Source organism: Rousettus aegyptiacus, unplaced genomic scaffold (genome assembly GCF_014176215.1).
Source record: "Rousettus aegyptiacus isolate mRouAeg1 unplaced genomic scaffold, mRouAeg1.p scaffold_m13_p_7, whole genome shotgun sequence".
In the NCBI taxonomy this organism is placed as follows: Eukaryota; Metazoa; Chordata; class Mammalia; order Chiroptera; family Pteropodidae; genus Rousettus; species Rousettus aegyptiacus.
The window spans coordinates 58,049,809-58,071,817 of NW_023416310.1; the positions used below are offsets into that span (position 1 = coordinate 58,049,809).

The window sequence follows — 22,009 nt, forward strand, 5'->3', positions numbered from 1 at the left end:
TATATCTTTATAAAAAATAAGAATGGTTTAATAAAACCCACAAAAATTGTACTCAAGAAAAAGGAGCTGATCTGAGGCATTGGCCCAGAGAATATAGCTCTCAGCTCAGCTAAATACCTCAAGAACTTCCAAGATCAACATTGGTAAGCATTGTTGGTTTGGGTTAATGCTTATTCAGAGACTCAACTTTTCATACCTGAAAGTTTACTTTAATGAAACCATGTTTATTTTTCATAATTAAAATTGCATTCATTGCTCTCTTTACCCTTAATAATTGTATTTTGTTTACATGATCTCTTTCTTTATGTTTCATCAAAGCAATCTTTTCCTTTAAGAAGTTTGAACTCATTTCCCCAAACAGAAAAGCATAAAGTTCTAAAGCATTGTATACTTAATTAGGGGGGGAAAAGCCACACAATTAAAAGCACAGTCTCTTAGTCAGGGAGTAAGGGGCAGGAGGATGCTTGGAGAGGACAGCTATCTGGAATTACGAGAAATTATTCTTCCATTTCATTGGACTTCTCTTAGATTTTGCAACCACACACACACAGCAAATTGAGATGGGCACAGAGCCTGGGTGGGCCCTGGGACCGGGCTGTTTCCTCAGAGTTTCTGTACAGGCAGCAGGTTGGTAGCACTCACTGTGGCAGCCTTAGTGGCAGCCCCAGCTGGGTCATGTGGCTGAAGGTGCCTTCAACCTCAGAGCACTGTTACATTTTTGCAATGTTCACTATTCAGAGCTTGTCCCATTCTCCCCCAGGAAAGCGGGCCATCCCATTAGAACAATCTCCTCTGACTTCTGAGGACCTGTATGTCCAGGGAAAACTATCTGCCTGAAGAGACGCTGCAGGAGCTTCCGGCAGGCAGGAATTCCAGCCCGGCTCAGCCTGCACCCTCAGCAGTAGGAAAGCTTTGAGTGCCCAGAGGAGCACAGGTAAGAGTTCGAGCAGAGGTACTAAACAGTCATGATACACACCTTAACTGCAAAGAAATGTCCTCTGACCACTCAGTGCAGCTCTACTTCTGGCACTTTTCCAGTTAACTGGCCAGAGCAGATCTCCTGAGTCAGTCACTTTAGGTGAGATGGCTTGAAGAAACAGCAGAAACTGCAAAATATGGAGCCTTGCACTCATCAATTTGAGGCAATTATGTAGGGAAAATGCAGTTAGCATTAATATATTGGCTAGGTGGAAAACCAGAGGAGAGAAGGAGCAATTAGGGGGATTGTTTTATAAACTATATAAATGTCTAACTAATGAATACACTGTAATTAAATTAAATTACTGTAAATAATTAAAAGAAATTTTAAAAACACACACGCACAGATGATTTTATAAAGCATTCATTCTTACATGACAGCTAGAGCTGAGAGCCCTAACCAGTGATCACTGGCACCTCTGTGCAAGTTCCTTTAGGCCAGCCATAATCAATACAGTGAGGCTCAAGGTTCAATTGACACACATCCCAAATAATTCCAAAGGGACAAGTAAGGACCTTCCAGTTCCGATGGTGCTTAGCTTTCTCATGAGTTCTGGCAACAGTTTGCCTGAAACGTAAGAAAGGATAGCTCTGAGATGATTCTGACAGAAACAAACCCCTGGGAGAGTAGACAGGACGACTTATTCCCCAGCAATGGCCGCGGCAATTCCCAGCCTGTCAGCCGGGCTGGGGAGGCCTCCGTGTACTGGTTTGGAGCGTCCCCTGCTGGCCCGTTAAGAAAGCACACTCAGTTCTTTAAGGGCCGCTGACGCAGTCTGACTCAGCAACTAAAACTCCGTTGTTTGGCTGCATCATATGAATTCTTACACACTCGTCATCTTTATAAATTTTTATTTGTCATCTCCCTCGCACACAATTGCCATTTTAAAAAAATTTTTGATAATATTGTTCAGGTTCTTCAGAAAATACAGAAAAACATGAAAATAATTATATATAATCTCATCAGCAAAAACAACTACTTTTAACATCATTTAATAAGCATAATTTCTACCTATTCTAGATCATGCTGCGTGGTGATCATTGTTCATCTACTCTCAGATTCATTTCCTGCCCTCGTCTCCATTACCAGCTGACTTTTGGCTCATTGGCAAAATGTTAGAGTGGGAAGAAGGGTTAAGACATCTGTCCCTCCCTCCACTTTGGGGAGGAATTTTCCAGCAGCAGAGGCATCTCCTCTGTGGTTCTAGCTCCCACCAGGCGCCCGGGACCTGCGTCTGGTAACAGCACCTCTCTAGCCCTGGGAGTGGAGTAGCTCCGTGCTGTTGCTCATCTGTGAGTTCCCTCAACATAATGTTTAGCTTCTCCGCCCTTCCATCACCTGTGAAGCATTTTCTGTAATAAAGTCCCTTTGTTTGAAATACCTAAAATGGTTTACTTCCCTGACTACATCTTGATTGATATATGTCACATCAATAACCTTTGGTTACCACGTCACTCAACATTTTGTATCTTTCGTTCTTCATAAGCTTTTATTAATAGCTGCATAATATCTTATTATATCACACTTTAATTGACTCACATCATTAAAGTTTCCAATGTTTGCGAAAATATAACATTGGTATGAACATCTTGGTGTATAAATTTATATTCACATTTCTAAGTATTCTCTTAGACTACATTCTTGGAAGTGACTAGGAAATGATTCATTTTAAGATTCTTGGTAAATATTGCCCCCAAACCCCCAGACAGAAAGGTTAAACCAGTTTACAATCCCACCAGAGGTCTAAAAAAGCTTTTCTCACCATGCCTTTTGCAGCGCTACCACATTAATTTGCTAATTTTATAGTCAAAAAAGATATCTGTTTTAATTTAGATATTTTATTTATATTGTTAGTGAGGCGGAACATTTTTCAGTTGTTTATTGGCTGTGTGCATTTCCTCTTTGGTAAATCATCTATTATACTACACAGTCCTTAGTGGTTCTCGTATTGACTAGGAGTTCTCAGATGCAAACAGAAGCTGGCTTTGCTAAATTATGCAGAAATAGGGTTTATTGGAAGCATATCTTTCAGCTCTAAAGTAGGTGAGAAGACTGGTAAATTAGGTTCAGGAAATATATGGAGCCAAGGAAACCTGCTAAGCTGAAAATATGATCAAGATCCTACCCTGAAATGGTCTGAATAAGGTGGCACTACCAATCTGCTCACCTGAATGATGCTCCTGGCATTACTGCCATCCACCATTGAATCCTGAACGCCACTGGCAAAATGCATGTTGAACTCTTCTCACATCTTGTCACTCCTTGTAACAACTTGCAAATTCTGCATTTTTCCTTCCCTCATCTACTTCCCTATCTCTTTGAGTCTGGGTTGACATGGTGACTTGCTTTGAGCAACATTGTACAATTTCTGAGGAAGCCTGGCAGCTTCCACAAGAAGGCTCCTTCTGAGAATACAGCCCCCATGCCACGAGGAAGCCTAAGAAAGCCCATGGAGAGAGGCCCAGGCATACCCCAGATGACCCAGCCTCAGCCAAATTACCCCAGCTGAAGCCACATGAAATGGAAATAAGCCATCCCCACCAAGTTCTGTTCAATTTAAAGGACCATGAGTAAATGAATGGTAGTGATGGGGTAAAGCCACTAAGTTTTGGGGTGGTTTGTTCTGTGTCAGTAGGTAACTGAGATACTCCTTAAGGTTTAGACCTTGAGCAGGAATGGCCAGCTGACCAAGCATTTCAAGGCCAGTCATACGCAGCTCCTCCAAGTCATCTGTGCCCACTGGGGCCTCTTATCTTTGCACATTCTGTTCCCCCATCATGTTTCTTTCCATCTCACCTGCCTGCCTGGTGGTCTTTTACTCTTCTTTCAATTTTCAACAACTAGAGCAACCACTAAGTAGTAACCAAAATATATACGGTAATAATAATAATAATAATAATAACAACAATAACAACAATAACTACAACAACAACAACAGAGGAATTAGAATGGTATGCTGAAAAATATTTATTTAAATCAAAAGGCAGTAAAGGAGGAAGGAGCAAAAGACAGGAGACAATAAAAACAACTATATCCATATGTTCACATACAAAAACTTGTACATACATAAATGTTCATAGCAGCATTATTCATAAAAAGTAGAAACAATCCAAATGTCCATCAACTAATGAATGGATAAATAAATGTGGTATATCCACATGATAAAATATTATTTGGCAATAAAAAAGAATGAAGAACTGATATATGCTGCATGTATGAGCCTTGAAAACATTACACTAAATAAAAACAGCAAGATACAAGAGATTATATATCATATGATTCCATTTACATGAAATGTCCAGAAGAGGCAAATCTCTATTAACAGAAAGTGAATTCATGATATGTCTACAGCTGAGTGGAGTGGGGGGTACTGAGGAGCAAGAGGAAGTGACTGCTATTGAATGTGGGGTTTCTCTTTGAGTCGATGAAAATGTTCTAGAATTCATCATGGCGATGGTTGTACAACTGTGAATATACTAAAAGTCACTGGATTATATACTTAAGTGGGTGAACTGAATGGTATGTAAATTCTCTCTCAATAAAGCTGATAAAAATTTTCGATTAAAAAATATTTTTTAAAAAATTCAGCTAAATAACCACCTCCTCCATTAGGCCTTCCCTGAACTTCCCCAAGCAGAAGACACAAACACTCACAGCTATCGCAAGTAAACCTATATGACACTTCACGGGACCATATAAAATTATTTTAAGTTTCTTCTTTTGACAAATTCCAGAACAAAAGTTGACAAGCCATTTTAAGAAAAATTCTATTATGGAAACTATCATATATATAAAAGTTTGAGAACGGTTAACCCGCATCTCCATGTACCTATAACTCAGCTCCTGGTATCCCCATGTACTGCCCGCCCCACCCCCAGATTATTTTCAGCAAGTCATTTTACACATCCAATGCTAGTAATCTTGAGGCCCAAGGAAGCTGGAAAACAGAAGTCCACAGCAGTCTAACAGAAATTCAGCATTTATTAAGTGCCAATAATTGTTCTAAGCACTTGGAATGAATTAGTTCATTCAAGCTTCTAAACAACCTTAAAGGGTAATGTTATTATACCTATTTTACCCTGAGGAAATCAAGACTTAGAGGTGAAATAAATTCTCCGAGAGCTAGTAAGCAGAAAATGGAATTTCAAACTGAGGTTATCACAATCCTATTTACCTCAGTAAACAAGAATATAACTAATATAATCATTTAACTTATAAGCTGAAAGAACGGTGTTCTCTTTCCTGGACTGTAAGGCCACTTACAGGGTCCATCTGCTTGAATTATAGATGGTTTCAGTTCAAGCTGGGGCTACTGAGGACGAAGCATCTAAGGCCTCAGAGGACCCCAGGCTTGCTCCAGGAAATGAAGAGCCTGTAAAAAGCCAGAACGACAAAAACAGCAAAGTCCCCTTGAATTCTAGAACTGTGCTCTGCAATATGGAAGCCACTCACCAGTGTACCCAGTGAGCACTTGGAATGTAGCTAGTTCAAAATCCGATGTACTGAGGTCAAAAATAAATAAATAAATAAACAAATTAAAACATGTATTTTGAAGACTTAGTACAAAAAAAGAATGTGAAATATTGATTACATGTTAAAATAGTAACATTTTAGAAATGTTGGGTTAAATAAAATATTTTATCAGAATTAATCTCACCTGTTCCTTTGCACCTTTTTAGTGCGGCTACTAGAACATTTAAAACGGCGTCTGCGGCTCACATGTCCACAGGCGCTGCCATACTGCGCCTGGGCTCTCACCTTGCAAATGCTTCTCACAGGTTCGCAAAGAAACAGGCAGCACCTCTGGCACAGAGGGACACCAGCCATGTGCAGCTAAACTCAAAGGTCTGACCTGGGGAACCTTCAGAACTTGTCAGTGATACATTAGCCTAACCCTCCACCAAGAGCAGCTTCTGAAATAAAATGAGTACAGCTCTATTTGAAACTCAGGTTGGGTTGGGATACCCCTGAACCTAATTATGCACTTAAAATGAAGTTCTGTCACCAAGAAGTCATTGAAGGATCTTATTGCCACTGGGATGAGGCTGACAGAGACAGCCAGCCAGGGCTTTAGTTTCAGAGAGATGGAGCTGCTTCCTCTCCCACCTTGCTGCCGGGCAGGAATGTTCTCAGTGGTTTGGCATAAGAAAATGGGTTTCAAGACTGAATTTATTTCCTTCACCAGTCTGCATAAGGCATTGTCTATAGAACAAAGGGGCTGCCATTCAGGTCAGACCTTTCCCTCCAGCTCTGGATTGTACCTCCACCCCACCGCCCACGTCAGAGATCACACTTCCATCCCTCTGGAAGCTCCGTTACAGGTGGTTATTCGCTGAGGTCAATTTGGGCACATGTGAATGCTACACTATACTGGAATGTTTTTGCTTACCTGCAATACAACCCAGTTACTAAAAAAACAAAGGCACTGAAACTGTCAAAAACATCATCTGATTACCAGGTTAGTGGAAGGTGAAGGCTGATGAAATCCTAAATCCTGCTGTATCAGCTGCTAGGTATGACAGGAAGTGAGCAGTCAGGCATTTGAGAAGAAAGTCATAAGAGGTTGTCATGGCACCACTGAGGTCTTGGAAGGCTGGAGCTTACACCATATGGTCACTGTGGCCTGACTCCTCCACCCCAGTGCCCGATACACAGCAAGGGCTCAATATCTATCAGTTGAAGCGAAGGGAGGAGTTGATTATAGAATGATCAGGCCCTCTGGATCCTGGGTCAGCCTTCCGGAGAAAGAAGCTGCAGCCCCTGACAGTGGGCAACTAGTCAGGTTCTATAGTCAGGACATGGTGTTGCTATGAGCTGACCTGGCCCCTACCATTAGGCTGTTGTGTTCTCCTGTGGAACATAAACAATTTCACAGAACAGCATCAGACAAGGCCACTCTGTGACTGATGAAGACAAAAACCAGATGACCCAGTAATCACATCTCAACACAGATAAAATGTGACCATGGTCCAAACCACACAATGGACCAGACACCCCCCACCCCGGCTAATGAGTGGCCACCAGTGCTTTACCCAGACCAGCTTTAGCCTCACTCCATTCTCACCTTCGCAGTGAAAATCAAAGACAACAATCGCAGAATTCTCCTGCTTCCTGACAACATCCAGTCCAGAGCAAAGCCCTCCCCCAAAGCACCAGACACAAGCTCAAATCCTGAAGTCCTAACACCACCCTCTGACAGACCTCAGCAGCTCCCCATGGCATGTGACTTCCCTTGTTCAATGAGTCAATAAACCCAACTTTGTTCAAATATGTGTTCCTGAAGAGTCTTTGGCTAAAGAAAACTAATAACCCTTAGGCATAAACATCCCCTCCTAGGCCACGGTTGTCACTGTGCCTATATCCCCAGGCCTGGGGAGGGGAAAAAAGTAAATGAGCACAGGAGAGAGGAGAAATTTAGTGGTGGCAGAGAAAGACTTCCACAAAGGGTGCTGTCCTGTGGCCATCCTCAGGTGGCGCCATGTCCTACGCCTTTCTCACACTAAAAAAAAGCCTACCAGAAAACAGAATTTAATATTATAGGATTACCCATAAGCCTATCTACACACACACAAAATAAACCATTTCATTAACTTCAGTACTTAAACAAATTACTTGTGATTCACATTACAAGGATGGCCATGACAGTTAAGAAACACAAACTATTTAGTCCTACAACCACCTGTAATTAGGAGCCTAAGAAGTCTAGCCTGCCTTCCAGCATATGACCTGAACAAGTTACTTAAACTAAGCCTCATTCTCATTCTGCAAATTAAGAGAACGAATGCCATAAAGCTGCTGTAAGGTAACAGGCCAAAGACCACAAAAAGAACGTGACACATGGGAAGTAATGGCAGGCAGGACACTATTGCCATGTTCACCTGATAACCATTTTCCCCACCTCATGGCCCACCTCTCCCTGCCCTAGGCTGACAACTCCTTCACGTTGCCCCATTATGGCACTCCTCTGTCAACCTGCCTTGCCCACCAGATGGAAGCATCTGGAACATGAGTAAGCTGAAGCACAGGAGGTGTCTTCTTCTTCTCTGTCCCACCCTTCCCTCTCACTAGTGGCCTAGGAATTGGCACATGGTGGGGACTCAGAAAAAGTCTGATGAATGAATATAAAAACTTTATACAAGCTATAGCTAAAACCAAAACTGAGTAGGCTTTATTCAAGTCCACGTGATTCTTTCCCTTTGATACTTCTCAGAAATGTGTTTAACTAGGTTAGAAACAGTTCCCAAACACCAGACTTGCAGCTTGTCCTGTGTCCCTCAAATTGATCACGAGCCTGAAAATTTTTTTCATCCAACTTATCATCCACAAGATCACATTTAATAATTTTATTGAAGAAACTTTAATCAGAATTTATCTCAAGAACTGCTGTATATGTGCCTAAAGCACTGCAAGTGTTTTGTTTCAAGAGAAAAACCTCAGTCACGTTAAGATTTGAAGAAGCTGCAGTTCGGTTACAGGTGTCAATGCCTGTGAAACTCACTGAAAATTTACATGTGATGTAGAGCATGAAGGTGTTTTTCAGAAACCCAGTTTAACTTTGTTGTTTTTCTTTATACCTGAATTTAATTCATGTCACAAGAGCAATAAAGGATTATTAGTTCTATCAAGTTTTCTCTAAGATCCGGTGCCCGTTAGGTACGAAAATTATCTATCATCCAGACCAAAATCATCTTGAAGAAAAAGAAAGCACTCTCAGCAATAGGTTCCCTAACAATGTGTGGGGCAACTATTTTTAAAGGGCACCGAGAGTAAAGAAAGAGAAAGAATCCAGCAAAAGAAAGCCTCTTCAATATTCAGTACTGATTGTTTATTCTGCAACTTAACTTAGATGCCAACAAGTTTGGCAGCTAAAATCCAAGCTTCAAAACAGAAGGCAAGCCCGGTGAAATGACTGTCCATGTACTGTGCAAATTCAGCACAGGTGAGATTAGGGGTCTCAGCACAAACACCTTTACAACAGGATGGATTCCTGCGTCCCATGTAGAACCATCACTGCGTTGATCGCAGCCTCTCTTTTCCTGGCCATGAGGCTTTCTGGACAATTCGCTGCTCATTAGGCAACTATGAAGGTTACAGAGCGGAGGGAATAAAGAGGAAGTGCAGGTCACCCACTTTACTGCTTGTCAGCTTCCATGAGTAAAGACTTGACTGATGTAAAACTTGGGGGCAGTTTGTGACTTTTGTTCAGCTGTTATTCTCCATCAACAAGGAAAGCTAATGTTTTGTTTGACAAATTCTATGGAATGAAACTAATGTCAAGCTCTCTCAGAAATAAAGGAAATATTTATCCATCCCTTGGCTCAAGATTTCTTGAGTATATTATTCTACCCCTTATTAGAGATCCAATGTAAACTGAGTGAGCAAAATTGATTTTTGTTGTACCACAAAACTGCTGTGAATTCTAAAGGAAAGACAAGAGTAAAAATGGCACCATACTGTTTTATTTCAACCCTCAAACAATACAAAGAGGTAACAACTTCTGATGTTGAACCATGCAAGTAATAATAAAGGAACAGATAAAATATTAACAACAAAAAGACAATCATTTAAAAGCGTTCCACATTTCACAGCAGTGCTCTGGCAGTGCGGGCAAGTCCTTCGGACCAACTGGTTCCCGCCCCAGGCATCTGAAGGAACTCCCTGATCTTAGCAAAAGAACCACCACAATCTCCCTAGTAGTTTGCACTCTTTGAGTCGCCATACACCACACTGGTACATTCACCAAACTTGTAAACTTCATCTTAAAATATGTAACCAGGTACTATGTGTGATTACAATGAAAACTAAAAATAGACAGACAGTGGCAGAAAAGTAAACTCCGATGTTTCCGGTAAGGCATCAGGGGATCGCTGCCAGCTGGGCCCTTCATTTTACCAGTTTAAAGAAAAGTTTTCACTTACATTATTCAGCAAACGCAATATTCAGAAGCTTAACCGGCAGGCTCAAGTTAAAAGTTTAAAAGACAGTTCCCTTCACTCTCTCTCTCTTTTTATTTTTTGGTAAATGTTTCATATAAAACATGAAATCAATTTCTACTTTATTAAAAAACTGAGTATTTTTAATAGTAAAAATATATGTTTATATTTCTCTTTTTTTAAAAAAAAGACATGTAATAACATATTTCAGAAGACTGAATTTAACTCCCCAACCCCCCACCCGGCCAGCTGTCCACCTGGCACAGACACATTAAGGCAAAGGCTCCTGGAGAGGCGTGTCCATCTCGGCTGGGGCTGGGGACTCAAGGCGAACACTTCGCTCCTGCTGTCAGCGGAAAGGCTTCTCCCTCACGTTCACTGAGCCGTCCTGCATCCCAAAGTAGACTCTCTCAGCCATATTGATGAACAGGCCTGTGTCCACCACACCTGCAGGACAAAGGACGGAAGGAAGCATTAAGTTTCAGCTTTCTCCAGCAAGAAAAGAATCCAGGATCACAGGGTCAGTAGAAGCAACTACCGTTAGCAGCACTGGACAAATGAATAGAGATTCTGATTATTTTTATTTCTTCTTACAAGCCATATGTCCCCTGCCATCTTGGCTTTCTTTTTAAATGCCCATTATGTGCCCAACTTTTTCCTTTCTCAGGGCCTTTGCTCATACTATTCCTTTTGTCTGGAATAGTCATTTGAGAGCTTCAAGGGGTTCTTCTCTGTCCTTCAGATATTAGATGACAAGTCATCTTTTCAGAAAGGTCATTACTCTAAGTAACCCCCACTCCCAGTTATTTTCAATCACACTGTCAACTTTAGAAGTTTTCCCCCAAAGAGCCCAAGAAAATATTTGCAATATGTATACCCAACAAAGGGCTCACATCAAAATACATAAACTACTCTCTAAATCAATAAGACAGACCTAGTAGAAAAATGGACAAAAGATTTAGAGGTACTTCACAAGAGGCTATCCAAAATTACCAATAAACATAAAAAAAAACGGTGTTTAAACTAGTCAAAAGGGAATGCCAGTTAAAACTACAAAACACCACTATATGCTCACTAGAAAGAGTATAATGAAATCTGACGAGGATGAAAAGACACTCCCACACGTAGACAGTGGGAGTAAACTGGCAAAGCAGCTTTGGCAATGTTTGTTAATACCTCTCTAACACCAAACACACTCACACCTAATGATCCAACAATGCTGCTCCAGGCATACAAACAACTGTCAGGTAGACATATGGTCATCAAGAGTCATGTACAAGAATGTGCACAGCAGTACTTTTCCTAATAGCTAAAAACTGGAAATACTCAAACACCCATCAACAGTAGAATGCACGTACAAACTTTTTCCTCACACATAAATAAGATGGAATGTTATTCAGCAATGAAAATTAACTACGGCTGCAAACAACCTTTTCTGAAAATACTGACATATCCAGTTAACCCTTTAACGACTCAGAGGTTATGGGCGCCGACCTCCCTCACAGTCGAAAACCAGCGAATAACAGCTGGCCCTCTGCATACGCAGATTCCCAGCTGCAGAGCAAAACAGGCTTGGATCGCACAGGCCAACTGAAAAATCTGCACGTAAGGTGGACCGGCCCAGTTCAAACCCCATGTTGTTCAGAGTCAACCACGTACACACATACTACAATGAGCGAGTAATTGCTGAACTATCAGAGAAAAAGTCTGATGGACTCAGTGCGTAGGGAAAGTGGCACCTGCACCTGCTGCTGGCAGACAGGCAAAGCGGTGCAATCCATGGCAGGCGATTTAACACCATCTAGCAACATCAGACACACTTACCTCCTCTGACCTAGGAACTGCTTTCTAGCAAAGGACAGGAAACAAATATCCACTAGTGGGGAGCTGGTTACACGAAGTATGCGATGGCCATAAAATGGAATGCCATGCTGTTATTTTAAAAGAATGAGGAAGCTCTTTCATGAACCATTATGGAATAATGTCCACAACAAAAAAAAAAAACAAGGAAGCAAAATGCATGTCTAGTATGTTGTCACTTGTTAAAGAGGTGGGGAGAGAAGAGAGGGTTGATTTGTTTATGAAAGACCAACTCGAAAAGCACACATAGTTTTGGTAACATTTGCTGCCTCCACACAAATTTGGAGGGGTGGAAGGAAGAGATTGTCACTGTTTACTCTTGTAATATTAAACTATGTAAATTCAAAAGGAGGAATAAAATTAAAACTTCCAAAGACGGACCCCAATACATAAATAAAATCATCTATTAGCAATGAAAAGCCATCAGGTAGGGAAAAATCTGCTGAAGCGCAACGGTCCCTGGCACCAAAGAGCCAATATGACTAGAGCCTCCCAGAGATAAGCCTAGTAGCCACTCAAGACCCGTCCGCTTCAAAAAGTCTGCAACACACAGTGACAGATTCTACCTGATCAGATAGAAAGTCAAACCAGGTTCAGAGAAGGTTGCACGGCAAGAGCAGAGATGAATGGCAGCAGTCTAGGGTCTGATCTGAGAGCAACCTCTCCTCAGGTTACTAAGATGGAGGGAGTGACTGATCCTCCCAGCCCCCACCCTCATCCCCAAAATAGTGGAAAGGGAAGGGGTGGCTTAATGTGAACATGGGAGAAAGAATCCCAGTAGCTCTGGACCTTCCACAGAGCCTGTCTGCTCTGGGTGCAACCCAATGGCACATCCAAGGGAGTGCACCTGTTCAGCTGTCCCCTAAGTGACACGGGACAGGCAGGGCAACAGGGACAGACAGCGAAACTTGCCCTGCTTCTCCTCCCTTGATCTTGGTCCAGCAGCAAGTATTACAATGGGCCGAACCAGGAAGAGAAACAAAAAAACAAATTTCACTGATGTTCCTGGTGGCACTGTGCCAAATAATTGAAAATCTAGCCTCTCTTTTTTCATTTTCTTCATTTTAAGTTCTTAATAAAACTCTGAACTTCTCTAGGATGTAATCTGTACTTACTGAAATGGGAAGCAAAGTATGAAAGAAATTTTCTTGACATCTCAGGGTCTCAATAAACCAAGAAAAGTCTGAGCAGCAGCAACAGAGCTACCTAGTGGGCACTGCAAGAAATCCACTTACGGATGAACAGCACCAACACTGCATTTGTGTGCGTTATCATTAGGGCAAATCCTCCTTTTACGTTAACAGTGACCTCTTTGTCTTCTCTTCCTCCTTCCTGCCTTCTTGGCTCTTTAGTTCTTCCACTAAAAAGATAACACTAAGTGAGAGAATAAGCATAATTCAACCAATCTCTGATTTAAGAAATCTGGTAAAAGATTGTCAGTGGAAGACTAAAATAGCAAACTAAAGTAAGATTGGAAGATTATTACATGGCATATATTTACATCATTTTCATTCTCAAGTAGCTTGGATAACTTAGAATTTAGTATATTTAATTAATGGTAAAGATAATATTCTTTCTTTTGTTGAATACATCCAACAAACACTCCCTTGTATACTGGGTACCACTTTAACTCACTTAATCCTCCCAACAATCCTATGAGGTAGGTACTAGAATTATCTCTTTTACAGAGGAAGATACTGAGGCACGGAGATATTAACTGCACGAAAATCACACTGATAGAGCATAGCTGGGTTAGGACCCGTACTCAGGCAGTCTGCTCCAGGATCCACTCTTAGCCACTACAATCTGCTACACTGACTGTATCTGCCTCATTAGCCAGCTCTGGCCCAAGAATATTCCATGTCATGAAATAGTCCCAATTAGAATTTTAGTCTCTCAATATCATGAGACTGATATTTCTCACCTCCCTCTCCTTCATTTAATCTCCTTGTTTGAGCCCAATATCACCTCCAGCCTGGAATCTTAACTGACCTCTACACTGCCCGCCGAGGTCCCTGGTACAAGCAGCATTAGAGATTCTCCACCGCACCACATGTTCATGTCACAAAACTCCTCTTAGACCTGGCTCTCGAAGGAGGACAGACTAAAAGTTCAGGGTCTGGAGCTGACCTAGGGCCCCCACCTCAGTGCTGCGACAAATTCCCAGGCAAATAAATCCTTTAACCTTCCTCAATCTGTGTCCTCTCGACAACTATGTACACTCAAACTGGGACTCAAATGAAACATTTGCAAACACTTACTGCAATGTCTAGATTACACTATGCCGAGGATTAGATCACAAGCCACCTCCCCTCTATGGAATTCCCTGAAAAGCAGCAACTTTTGTGCACTCTAGATTCTTGTTATTATTCTAGCAGAATCTGGCACATTCTATCTTACTTGCAGGCATGGCTTCCACACAGCGAAGCACAGCTGCCCCGATTTGCCACAACTCTCCCTAAGGACAGAGTCCACATTCTCCAGATGGGAGCGCCCCTGTAATGCGTGGCACAATATCTTGCTTGTGGTCTGTATCTAAAGAATGCAGGCGAATTGAGTCATTTTGCCCTATTGCTTAAGAAGGGTCCTGGAAGGGACAGCCTTAGGCAGAGAGGGTGAACGCTGCTCACGTTACCTGGGATCATCTTGATGGTTGTGTTCACTTCACTCCACTTGTGCACCCGGTCAAACTTCCAGTCCAGGATAAAATTTCCATTATCTGTTACCACGGGACCCTAGAAGATAATTTTCTATATTTACTGAGGATGTAGATACAGGTAGGTAGAGAAGGGCAGGAAAGTGGAAGTGATAACCAAAGACAGGTATCCTAATTAACTTGCTCCAACCAATACTCCCACCTCATGCTTTCTAGAAGGCAGTGCAATGAGCAGTAATGAGTAAGAGCTTCAGAGTCAGAATTTGGGTCTTGATGCTACATAAGTACAATTCTCAGAGGAGCCATTAGCTTCTGTGAGCCTCAGATTCCTCAACTGCAAAAAGGGATACTCATGCTTACTGCAACTACGTATAAACGATATGAGTAAGCATTTACTGCAGTAAGTGTTCACAGTGAGAGCTTAATAATTCTTAGCTATTTTTAGACTGAAAAACTACAGCAACAGAACAGATTACCAACGTGGCACAATATTCTCACAGCTTCACATTAAGTATCATCAATAATATAAGACAATGCTATTTCACCCATCGGTCAGGCAGTCCTATCAATAAAAAAGGCAGGAAGCTGAAACGGGTTCTGAGGACAAGAAGGCAGGGGTAGTTTTAGTTAATTAATCAAGAATTCCTCAACAGCTTTGTGCACTAGGAAGCACTGAGGACCACAACTGCTGACAGAACGCTACAGCCAAAGGCAAAGAAACTAGGATCGCCCACAGACTGGAGAAGGGGTGGGAGCTCCGTTAAGATGTTGAGGTTCTTGTCTGGAGTAACCCCAGCCATGACAGAGAACCTCTGACAACCTCCCAGCATCAGAGCTCTGCACAGCCACCGTGATCAGGACAGTGACTTAAAAAGTCACAAAACACCAGGAAGAAAACACATCAAAATAAAAATTACCAAGAAAGTGTTAAAAATAATTTTTATTTTCTATATCTCTCGAGTTTTTTATATAGTTATGCCTGTAACTATGGTTACTTTTTATTTATTATTTTTGACAAATAGGATGGGAATCATATCAAAATACCATCTTCCTGCTCAAGACATAACATGTAATAGTTCTCTAGTGACTATCACATCATGTACGAATTCTGACATTTTAAAACACTCAATCTTAAGAACTGTGGAAAAACTTGGCATTTTATTCTACTTGCAAGCTAACAACTTAGCCTGCCACAGTTCATGGGTGCTGGCAGAAGATATAAGACATCTGGATCCGAGACACAACCCTTAGAGCAGTATCAGCAAGAGCATCAGCATTTGCATCACTTCCCCAAGACCCAGGTCCTTTAGCTGGCACGGAGGAGGCCCGGTGATATCTGCATGCAGTGTATTGCATTACATGAGAGGAATGTCCATCTTATGGAATTCGAATATTTTATAAGGTGCAGTAAGCCTGCCTGAACTTTGCATAAGAAGCAGACATCTTTATACACCTAGAAGTACACTCACCCTTTGCTCTGGGAGGATATACTACACCTTTCAAGGTTGTTCACTTTATAAACCTCCTTGAATAGTTAAAACAAAAACAGTGTCTCTGCTTGTAAGAAATGTAAGGGACCCATAGAGAATTATTTCTCAACAATTTTAAGACCCTCTATAACGGTCCATGGCCTGTTAGGAACAGGGCCATACAGCAGGAAAGTGAGCAGCAGTCTAGCAAGCAAAGCTTCATTTCTATCTGCAGCTGCTCCCAGTGTTAGCAATCACCGCCTCGGCTCCACCTCAGATCATTAGGCATTAAATTCCCATAGGAGTGTGAACCCTATTGTGAACTGTGCTTGTGAGGGATCTAGGTTGAGCGTTCCTTATGAGAATCTAATGCCTGATGATCTGAGGTGGAGCTGAGGCAGTGATGCTAACGTTGAGAGCGGCTGCAAATACAGATTAACATTTTAGCAGAGAGGTTTGATTGCACAGAGACCATAATAAATCAGTTGCTTGCAGACTCATATCAAACCCTATCAGTGAGTGGCAAGTGACAATTCAGCTGCAGCTGTTGGTAGGCTTTATGATGGCACGTGAGTTGCCATCATAAATTTATGAGGTACAGCTGCTTTAATTTAATTGTACAGCTGCTTCTGGTGGCAGGCTTTATGTCAGAATCCGATACTTAATTTAGTCTGTGCATGGTCCACCCATTATTTTATTTACCACTTCCATTCTCATCTCTTCCCCACACTACACACTTATCTCGGTCATAGTTTTGGTAAGCCCGCAAGCTAACAGTAGCCAAACTGAGAAAACAACAAATATCACAGGAGAAATTCTTTGGAAAGGGGGAAAGACCCAACGATGAGACAGTGGAAGACTAAGACTGCCAACAACAAATAAGCTGTATTTAAAAGAAAATACCAAGAATCCAACTTAAATTACAGATTCATTGCAACAGGTGATTCATATTCTCCAAGCCCACTTTGTATAATATGTGGTGACCGGCTATGCAACGAAGCCACGAAACCTTCAAAATTGCTTCACCACATGGAGACCAAGCACTCGGCATTGAAAGACAAGGCTTTGGTAATTTTTCAAAAGAAAAAAAAAACGCGAACATGAAGAACAGGAGTCATTATTGAAGGCTATCACTACATCAAATGTGTCTGCACTGAGAGCATCATTCTTAGTAGCTAATCACATTGCTCAAGTTAAGAAGCCCTTCACCACTGGTGAAGAGTTGATCCTGCCTGCTGCTACAGACATCTGCTGTGAACTTTTAGGAGAAGCTGCAGTTCAAAAAGTGGTATGTGTTCCTTTTTTGACCAGCACCATAACTAGATGAACTGATGAAATAGCACAAGATATTGAAGTACAATTGTTAGAGAGGGTTCATGAGTCACCGTGGTACACAATCCAGGTTGACAAGTCTACCGATGTTGACCACAAGGCAACAATGCTTGTATTTGTGTGATCTATTTTTCAGGAAGATGTTCAAGAGGACGTGTTATGTGCACTTTTGGTGCCAACCAACACCACAGCTGCAGAACTATCCAAGTCTTGAATGATTACACATCAGGAAAACTGAACTGGTCATTTTATGTCGGGATATGCACGGACGAAGCGGCTGCCATGACTGGACGGCTTTCCAGTTTCACTACACAGGTCAAAGAGGTTGCTTCTGATACGAGTCTACACACTGTATCATCCATAGAGAAATGTTGGCTAGCTGAAAATGTCACCTGAACTTAACAACATTTTGCAGGATGTGATTAAAATTATCAACATTAAAGTACATGCCCTTAACTCACGTCTGTTCACTCAGCTCTGTGAGATCCAACAGAGCACACACGTCTTCTCTTGGACACTGCAGTGAGATGGTTTCTAAAGGTAGATCACTCACCAGAGTTTTTGAGTTACGAGAGTCGCTCCGGAGATTTTTTTGACAAAAAGTCACCACTGGCAGCACATTTCAGTGACACAAAATGGCATAACTTGCTTACTTGTATGACATACACAACCTGCTCAACCAACTCAAGTCGGCAGACAAAGTGGCTTCATTAAAAGCCAAACTGGAATTATGAGGGTGACAAGTGAACACTGGGATTTTTGTCATGTTTCAAATATTGGCAGAGATTTTGAAAGAGACTGATTCAAGACCTTCTTTCTCCCAGCTAGTGAATGATCACCTATCTCAGCTTTTGAAAGAGTTTGAGCATTACTTCCCAACCACAAAAGACCCCAAACTGGGAAGGAATGGATCTGCGACTCATGTGTGAATAAGCCAGGTGAATCAACTTTGTCCACTCTATAAGAAAATCAGCTGCTTGAGACTGGAAATGACAGTGGCCTTAAAAGTATGTCTCAGACAACTTCAAATCTCCATGCATTCTGGATTAAAATCAAGGTGGAATATTTTAGTACTTCTGAGACTGCCACAGAAGCACTAAAAAGCCTGCTTCCATTTCCGACATCCTATCTTTATGAAGCAGGGTTTTCTGCAATGACAGCAACCAAAACGAGATTACAGAGTAGACTGGACATAAGCAACACACTTCGGGTGCCACTGTCTCCCATCACCCCCAGATGGGACCGTCTAGTTGCAGAAAAACAAGCTAAGGGCTCCCACTGATTCTGCATTATGGTGAGCTGTATAATTATTTCATTATATATTACAGTGTAATAATAATAAAGTGCACAATATAATGCACTTGAATCATCCCAAAACTGTACCCTCCACCAGCATCTGTGGAAAGGTTATCTTCCATGAAACCGGTCCCTGGTACCAAAAAAGTTGGGGACCACTGCTCTGTAACTTTATTTTTTCTAAATATGCATTTTCTTTTTATTTTCCTAAAAGTGTCCCTTTTGGCTCAGTTTCCCTCTCTAGAAAACACTCTGCCTTTCCTCTACTTATCAGTAAACTACTAAAATGGACAAGTCCAAACAGAGCTCCCCTTCTGTATGTCAGGAACTGTACAGAATCTCAAGATTTTCCATACTTGCAGGGTAACATGTTAGTTTCTTACTGTACCATGGATGCTAAGGAAAGACGTGAGATTTCTGGGTCAGTGACAAAGGACTTTATTACTCACAGTAAAAGCAATAGCCAGAGCTTCATGTTTGTTTTTGTTGGTTCCCATGCTCCCCATATACCATAGTAATAGGCTTGCCAAATTTAGTATATACATAAAATAAAAAACACAGTCAGTTTAATTTTAATTTTAGTTAGACTCACTGCTTTTCTACACTGAGTGGAAGCCAGACTGTTCTGTGGGAAGAGATGAAGAGATGTTACTTCATCTCTCAATGTTGCTCACTGAAGGAAAATAAAACTGGAAAATGAACCAGGTAAAGCGTGATCAGGGCCTTGCATTCTCTGCCTGCTTAGCAAGAACCCTCAGGGCCCATGATGGAGTGTCTCCTTCAACATTCTGAAGCCTACATTTAAACCAGCCTTAATTCTCATCTAAAAGATGTGCTTGTATATAGAAATATAACTTTTGATGTTTGTTATCTTTAGCATTTGTCTTTTGAGTTGCTCTGTAATCTTCATGAGGCCAGAGAATATGTCCTACTTTTTATTTTTCTTAATCGTTCACAGCATCTTTTATAATGTCCAAATATAGATGCTACTTAACGAGATCTTTTCAGATAATTGATGCCTTTAGGATGAACAGCTTTTAGTTTTTACATTTTTTAGTAAACAAAGAATAAATTCTTTGGAAAGTATTTAATCTGAACCCATAAGAAACCATTTTTAGCCAGGAGCAAGTTTCTTGATCTATGCTCTATAATAACTAACACATTTCTCTTTTTGGTCTCTTATGTTCCTAATTACCTCATATATTCTTATGTTATCCTTTCATATATACTGGTATGTGAGCAAGCCTCCAAATGAGTAAGCTTGCTCACATTTAAGGCTGGATAACTTTTTTTTTCCAATTAGAGTAGACATTCAATATTATTTTACATAGCTTTTAGGTTATTAATTTTGCTTGTTTATGGATAAGTAAAACAAAAGTTCTGTGTAATTCACTTTAGAAGCTAAAGAGGAATATCTGGAGTAAGTATGTGGAGTATATTCCTGAGGAGGTATTTACTTCCCCCCAAAAATTCTACTACTTATCACATCTAACCACAGAATTAGAGAAGAGGAGGGAAAAAGAAAATTATACCATGAAACTGAAAACTTTCTGGCCCAGGGAACTTCCCAAAGCCCAAGTTTAGCGGATGTTAACCAGGGTGATCCAGGCTTCCAGTACAAAGGTCAGGTCTCCTGAGGAGTGTCAGACCCCCAAGGGACAGAAAGAATCATTCCCCCATTTGTACAGAGGATGTGCACAGCATTCAGTATAGTCTTATCGATATGAGTTTGAATGCAGAAATAGTCAAAAAAGCCAGCACTCTAAAAATAAATAAAATGATTTAAAATAAATAAACATAAGCCGACTGACTAGTCTAGGCACAGAGGACCTGACTGAAGCAGAAAGAACACCACACTGAGAAACTGTGGGCACCAGAGAATGTTTTGGACCACAAATATTGACACAATACTGAGAGCCCGGAATGCCTTCCAGAAACGTCCCTGGCCACTTACTGCCTTGTTGACAGCCATTCGAAGTTCAATCATGCCTCCAAACTTCCGAGTTACAGCTCTGCTCACTGGGACATAAGCCATTGGGATGACCTCAATGGGGATTCCCTTGTGCCACTGATCCCCAAGGTTCGTTGAATCTTTCCTGGAAGGAATGAGTCAAAAAATAATGTATATAAGCTCAGCAGTACAGATAAACAACAAATTTAGGAATTATATTGTGAAAGGGTAAGGGAAGTGAGCAAGGATAAGTATATAGAGGCTTTAAATGTACTGACTACGTTCTATTATTTAAGAAAAGGGTATTCAAAGTAAATCGATTAGCTTTGTGACTATACAGGTGTTTATTACTAATGTCCCTCCTATAGCTATACTTCACAAGTGAATACATTTTTTTTTTTCTTTTTTAATTAACATGCTCAGCACAAGAGTCTTCTACCAGACTCCTTGAAGGAGAATCTGAAAGCCTGGTCAAAGACCGTTCAAAAGTGACCCAGGGGAAGCAGTACATACTGAGTCACTCGCTGCCCGTGGGCAGGCCTTGCACAGCCACTTGTGAGGCTCCCTGTGAGATCAAATGACTGATATAAGAGGATGTGCTCTGTAAACAAGGGAGACAAGCTGTTTCCTTCTCATTACAATGAACACATAAAATAGCGATATCTACCTTCAGCACAAAAGCAGAACAAATCCTCTTAGTCACTGCTCTAAGTCCTAGCCATGAGTCTCAAAAAGTCAGTCTCTCCATTTCTCTATTTCCTCTTCTGTAAATGGGGACAAAGCCTGGGGTCTGATCTATCACTTTGGTGGGCAGTTCAGAACACTGAAAATTATACCTGAAATCAGCAATTACAATGAAGTGACTTGCATAGCCAGCCACAATCTTCTCCTGCGTTAGGCAGCCTCTGAAAATGAACACGGGGTAAGATAAAAACTCGATATGGGAACCAAGGCCAGACACAGGAAGCCCAAATCCACTCAACGCTGGCGCTTACCCACCCCCATCATGCTGTGCAACGAAGTGAATTATGTCACACCAAAATTCTAAGGTTGAAGCCCTAACCCCTGATATGACTGTATTTGGAGATAGGGCCCCTAAGGAAGGAATTGTGGTTAAATGAGATCATAAGGGTGAGGCCTGGTCTGATAGAATTAAAATCTTGGATAAGAGCCATGGGAGAGCTTGCTTACTCTCTCTCTGTCAAGAGGACAACATGAAAAGGCAGCTGTCTGCAAGCCAAAGAGCGTCTGGAACAGTGAGACACTTTTGCTGTTGAAGCCGCCCAGTCTGTGGTGTTTTGCTATGGCAGCCCAAGATAAGACTTGTTGCTTCTGGTAAATGGATTGTGGAAACATTAGCCTGTGTCTAGGAGGAACCTAGAAACCGGACAATGGCTCCAGTTAGGCCAGGCGGAATGCCATCTAAGATGCATCTGTGGAGAAGCCCTGTGCTGAAGGAGAGAAGTCACCTACACATGGCGTGAATGCAGGGGCCTACAACTGGAGAAGTAAGGATAAGCTTCAAACAACATG

The 22,009-nt window shown here is 41.4% G+C and overlaps 1 protein-coding gene across 3 annotated transcripts in view; it reads right to left on the reverse strand.

Moving 5' to 3' along the window:
• RPIA (ribose 5-phosphate isomerase A) overlaps positions 1–22,009 on the reverse strand; it is a 52,531-nt gene that overhangs the window by 10,632 nt on the left and 19,890 nt on the right. For 2 of the 3 annotated variants that reach the window (XM_016147776.2, XM_016147767.2), the window contains 4 exons: positions 21,313–21,381; positions 20,480–20,621; positions 14,408–14,507; positions 9,417–10,359 (listed from right to left, as the gene is read on the reverse strand). In XM_016147776.2, coding sequence (XP_016003262.1) covers positions 10,262–10,359; positions 14,408–14,507; positions 20,480–20,621; positions 21,313–21,381 — 409 coding nt within the window. In that variant the 3' untranslated portion in view covers positions 9,417–10,261. Of the gene's footprint in view, positions 1–9,416; positions 10,360–14,407; positions 14,508–20,479; positions 20,622–21,312; positions 21,382–22,009 lie in introns of those variants that run through there. The other variant, XM_036224270.1, reaches the window with a different exon arrangement.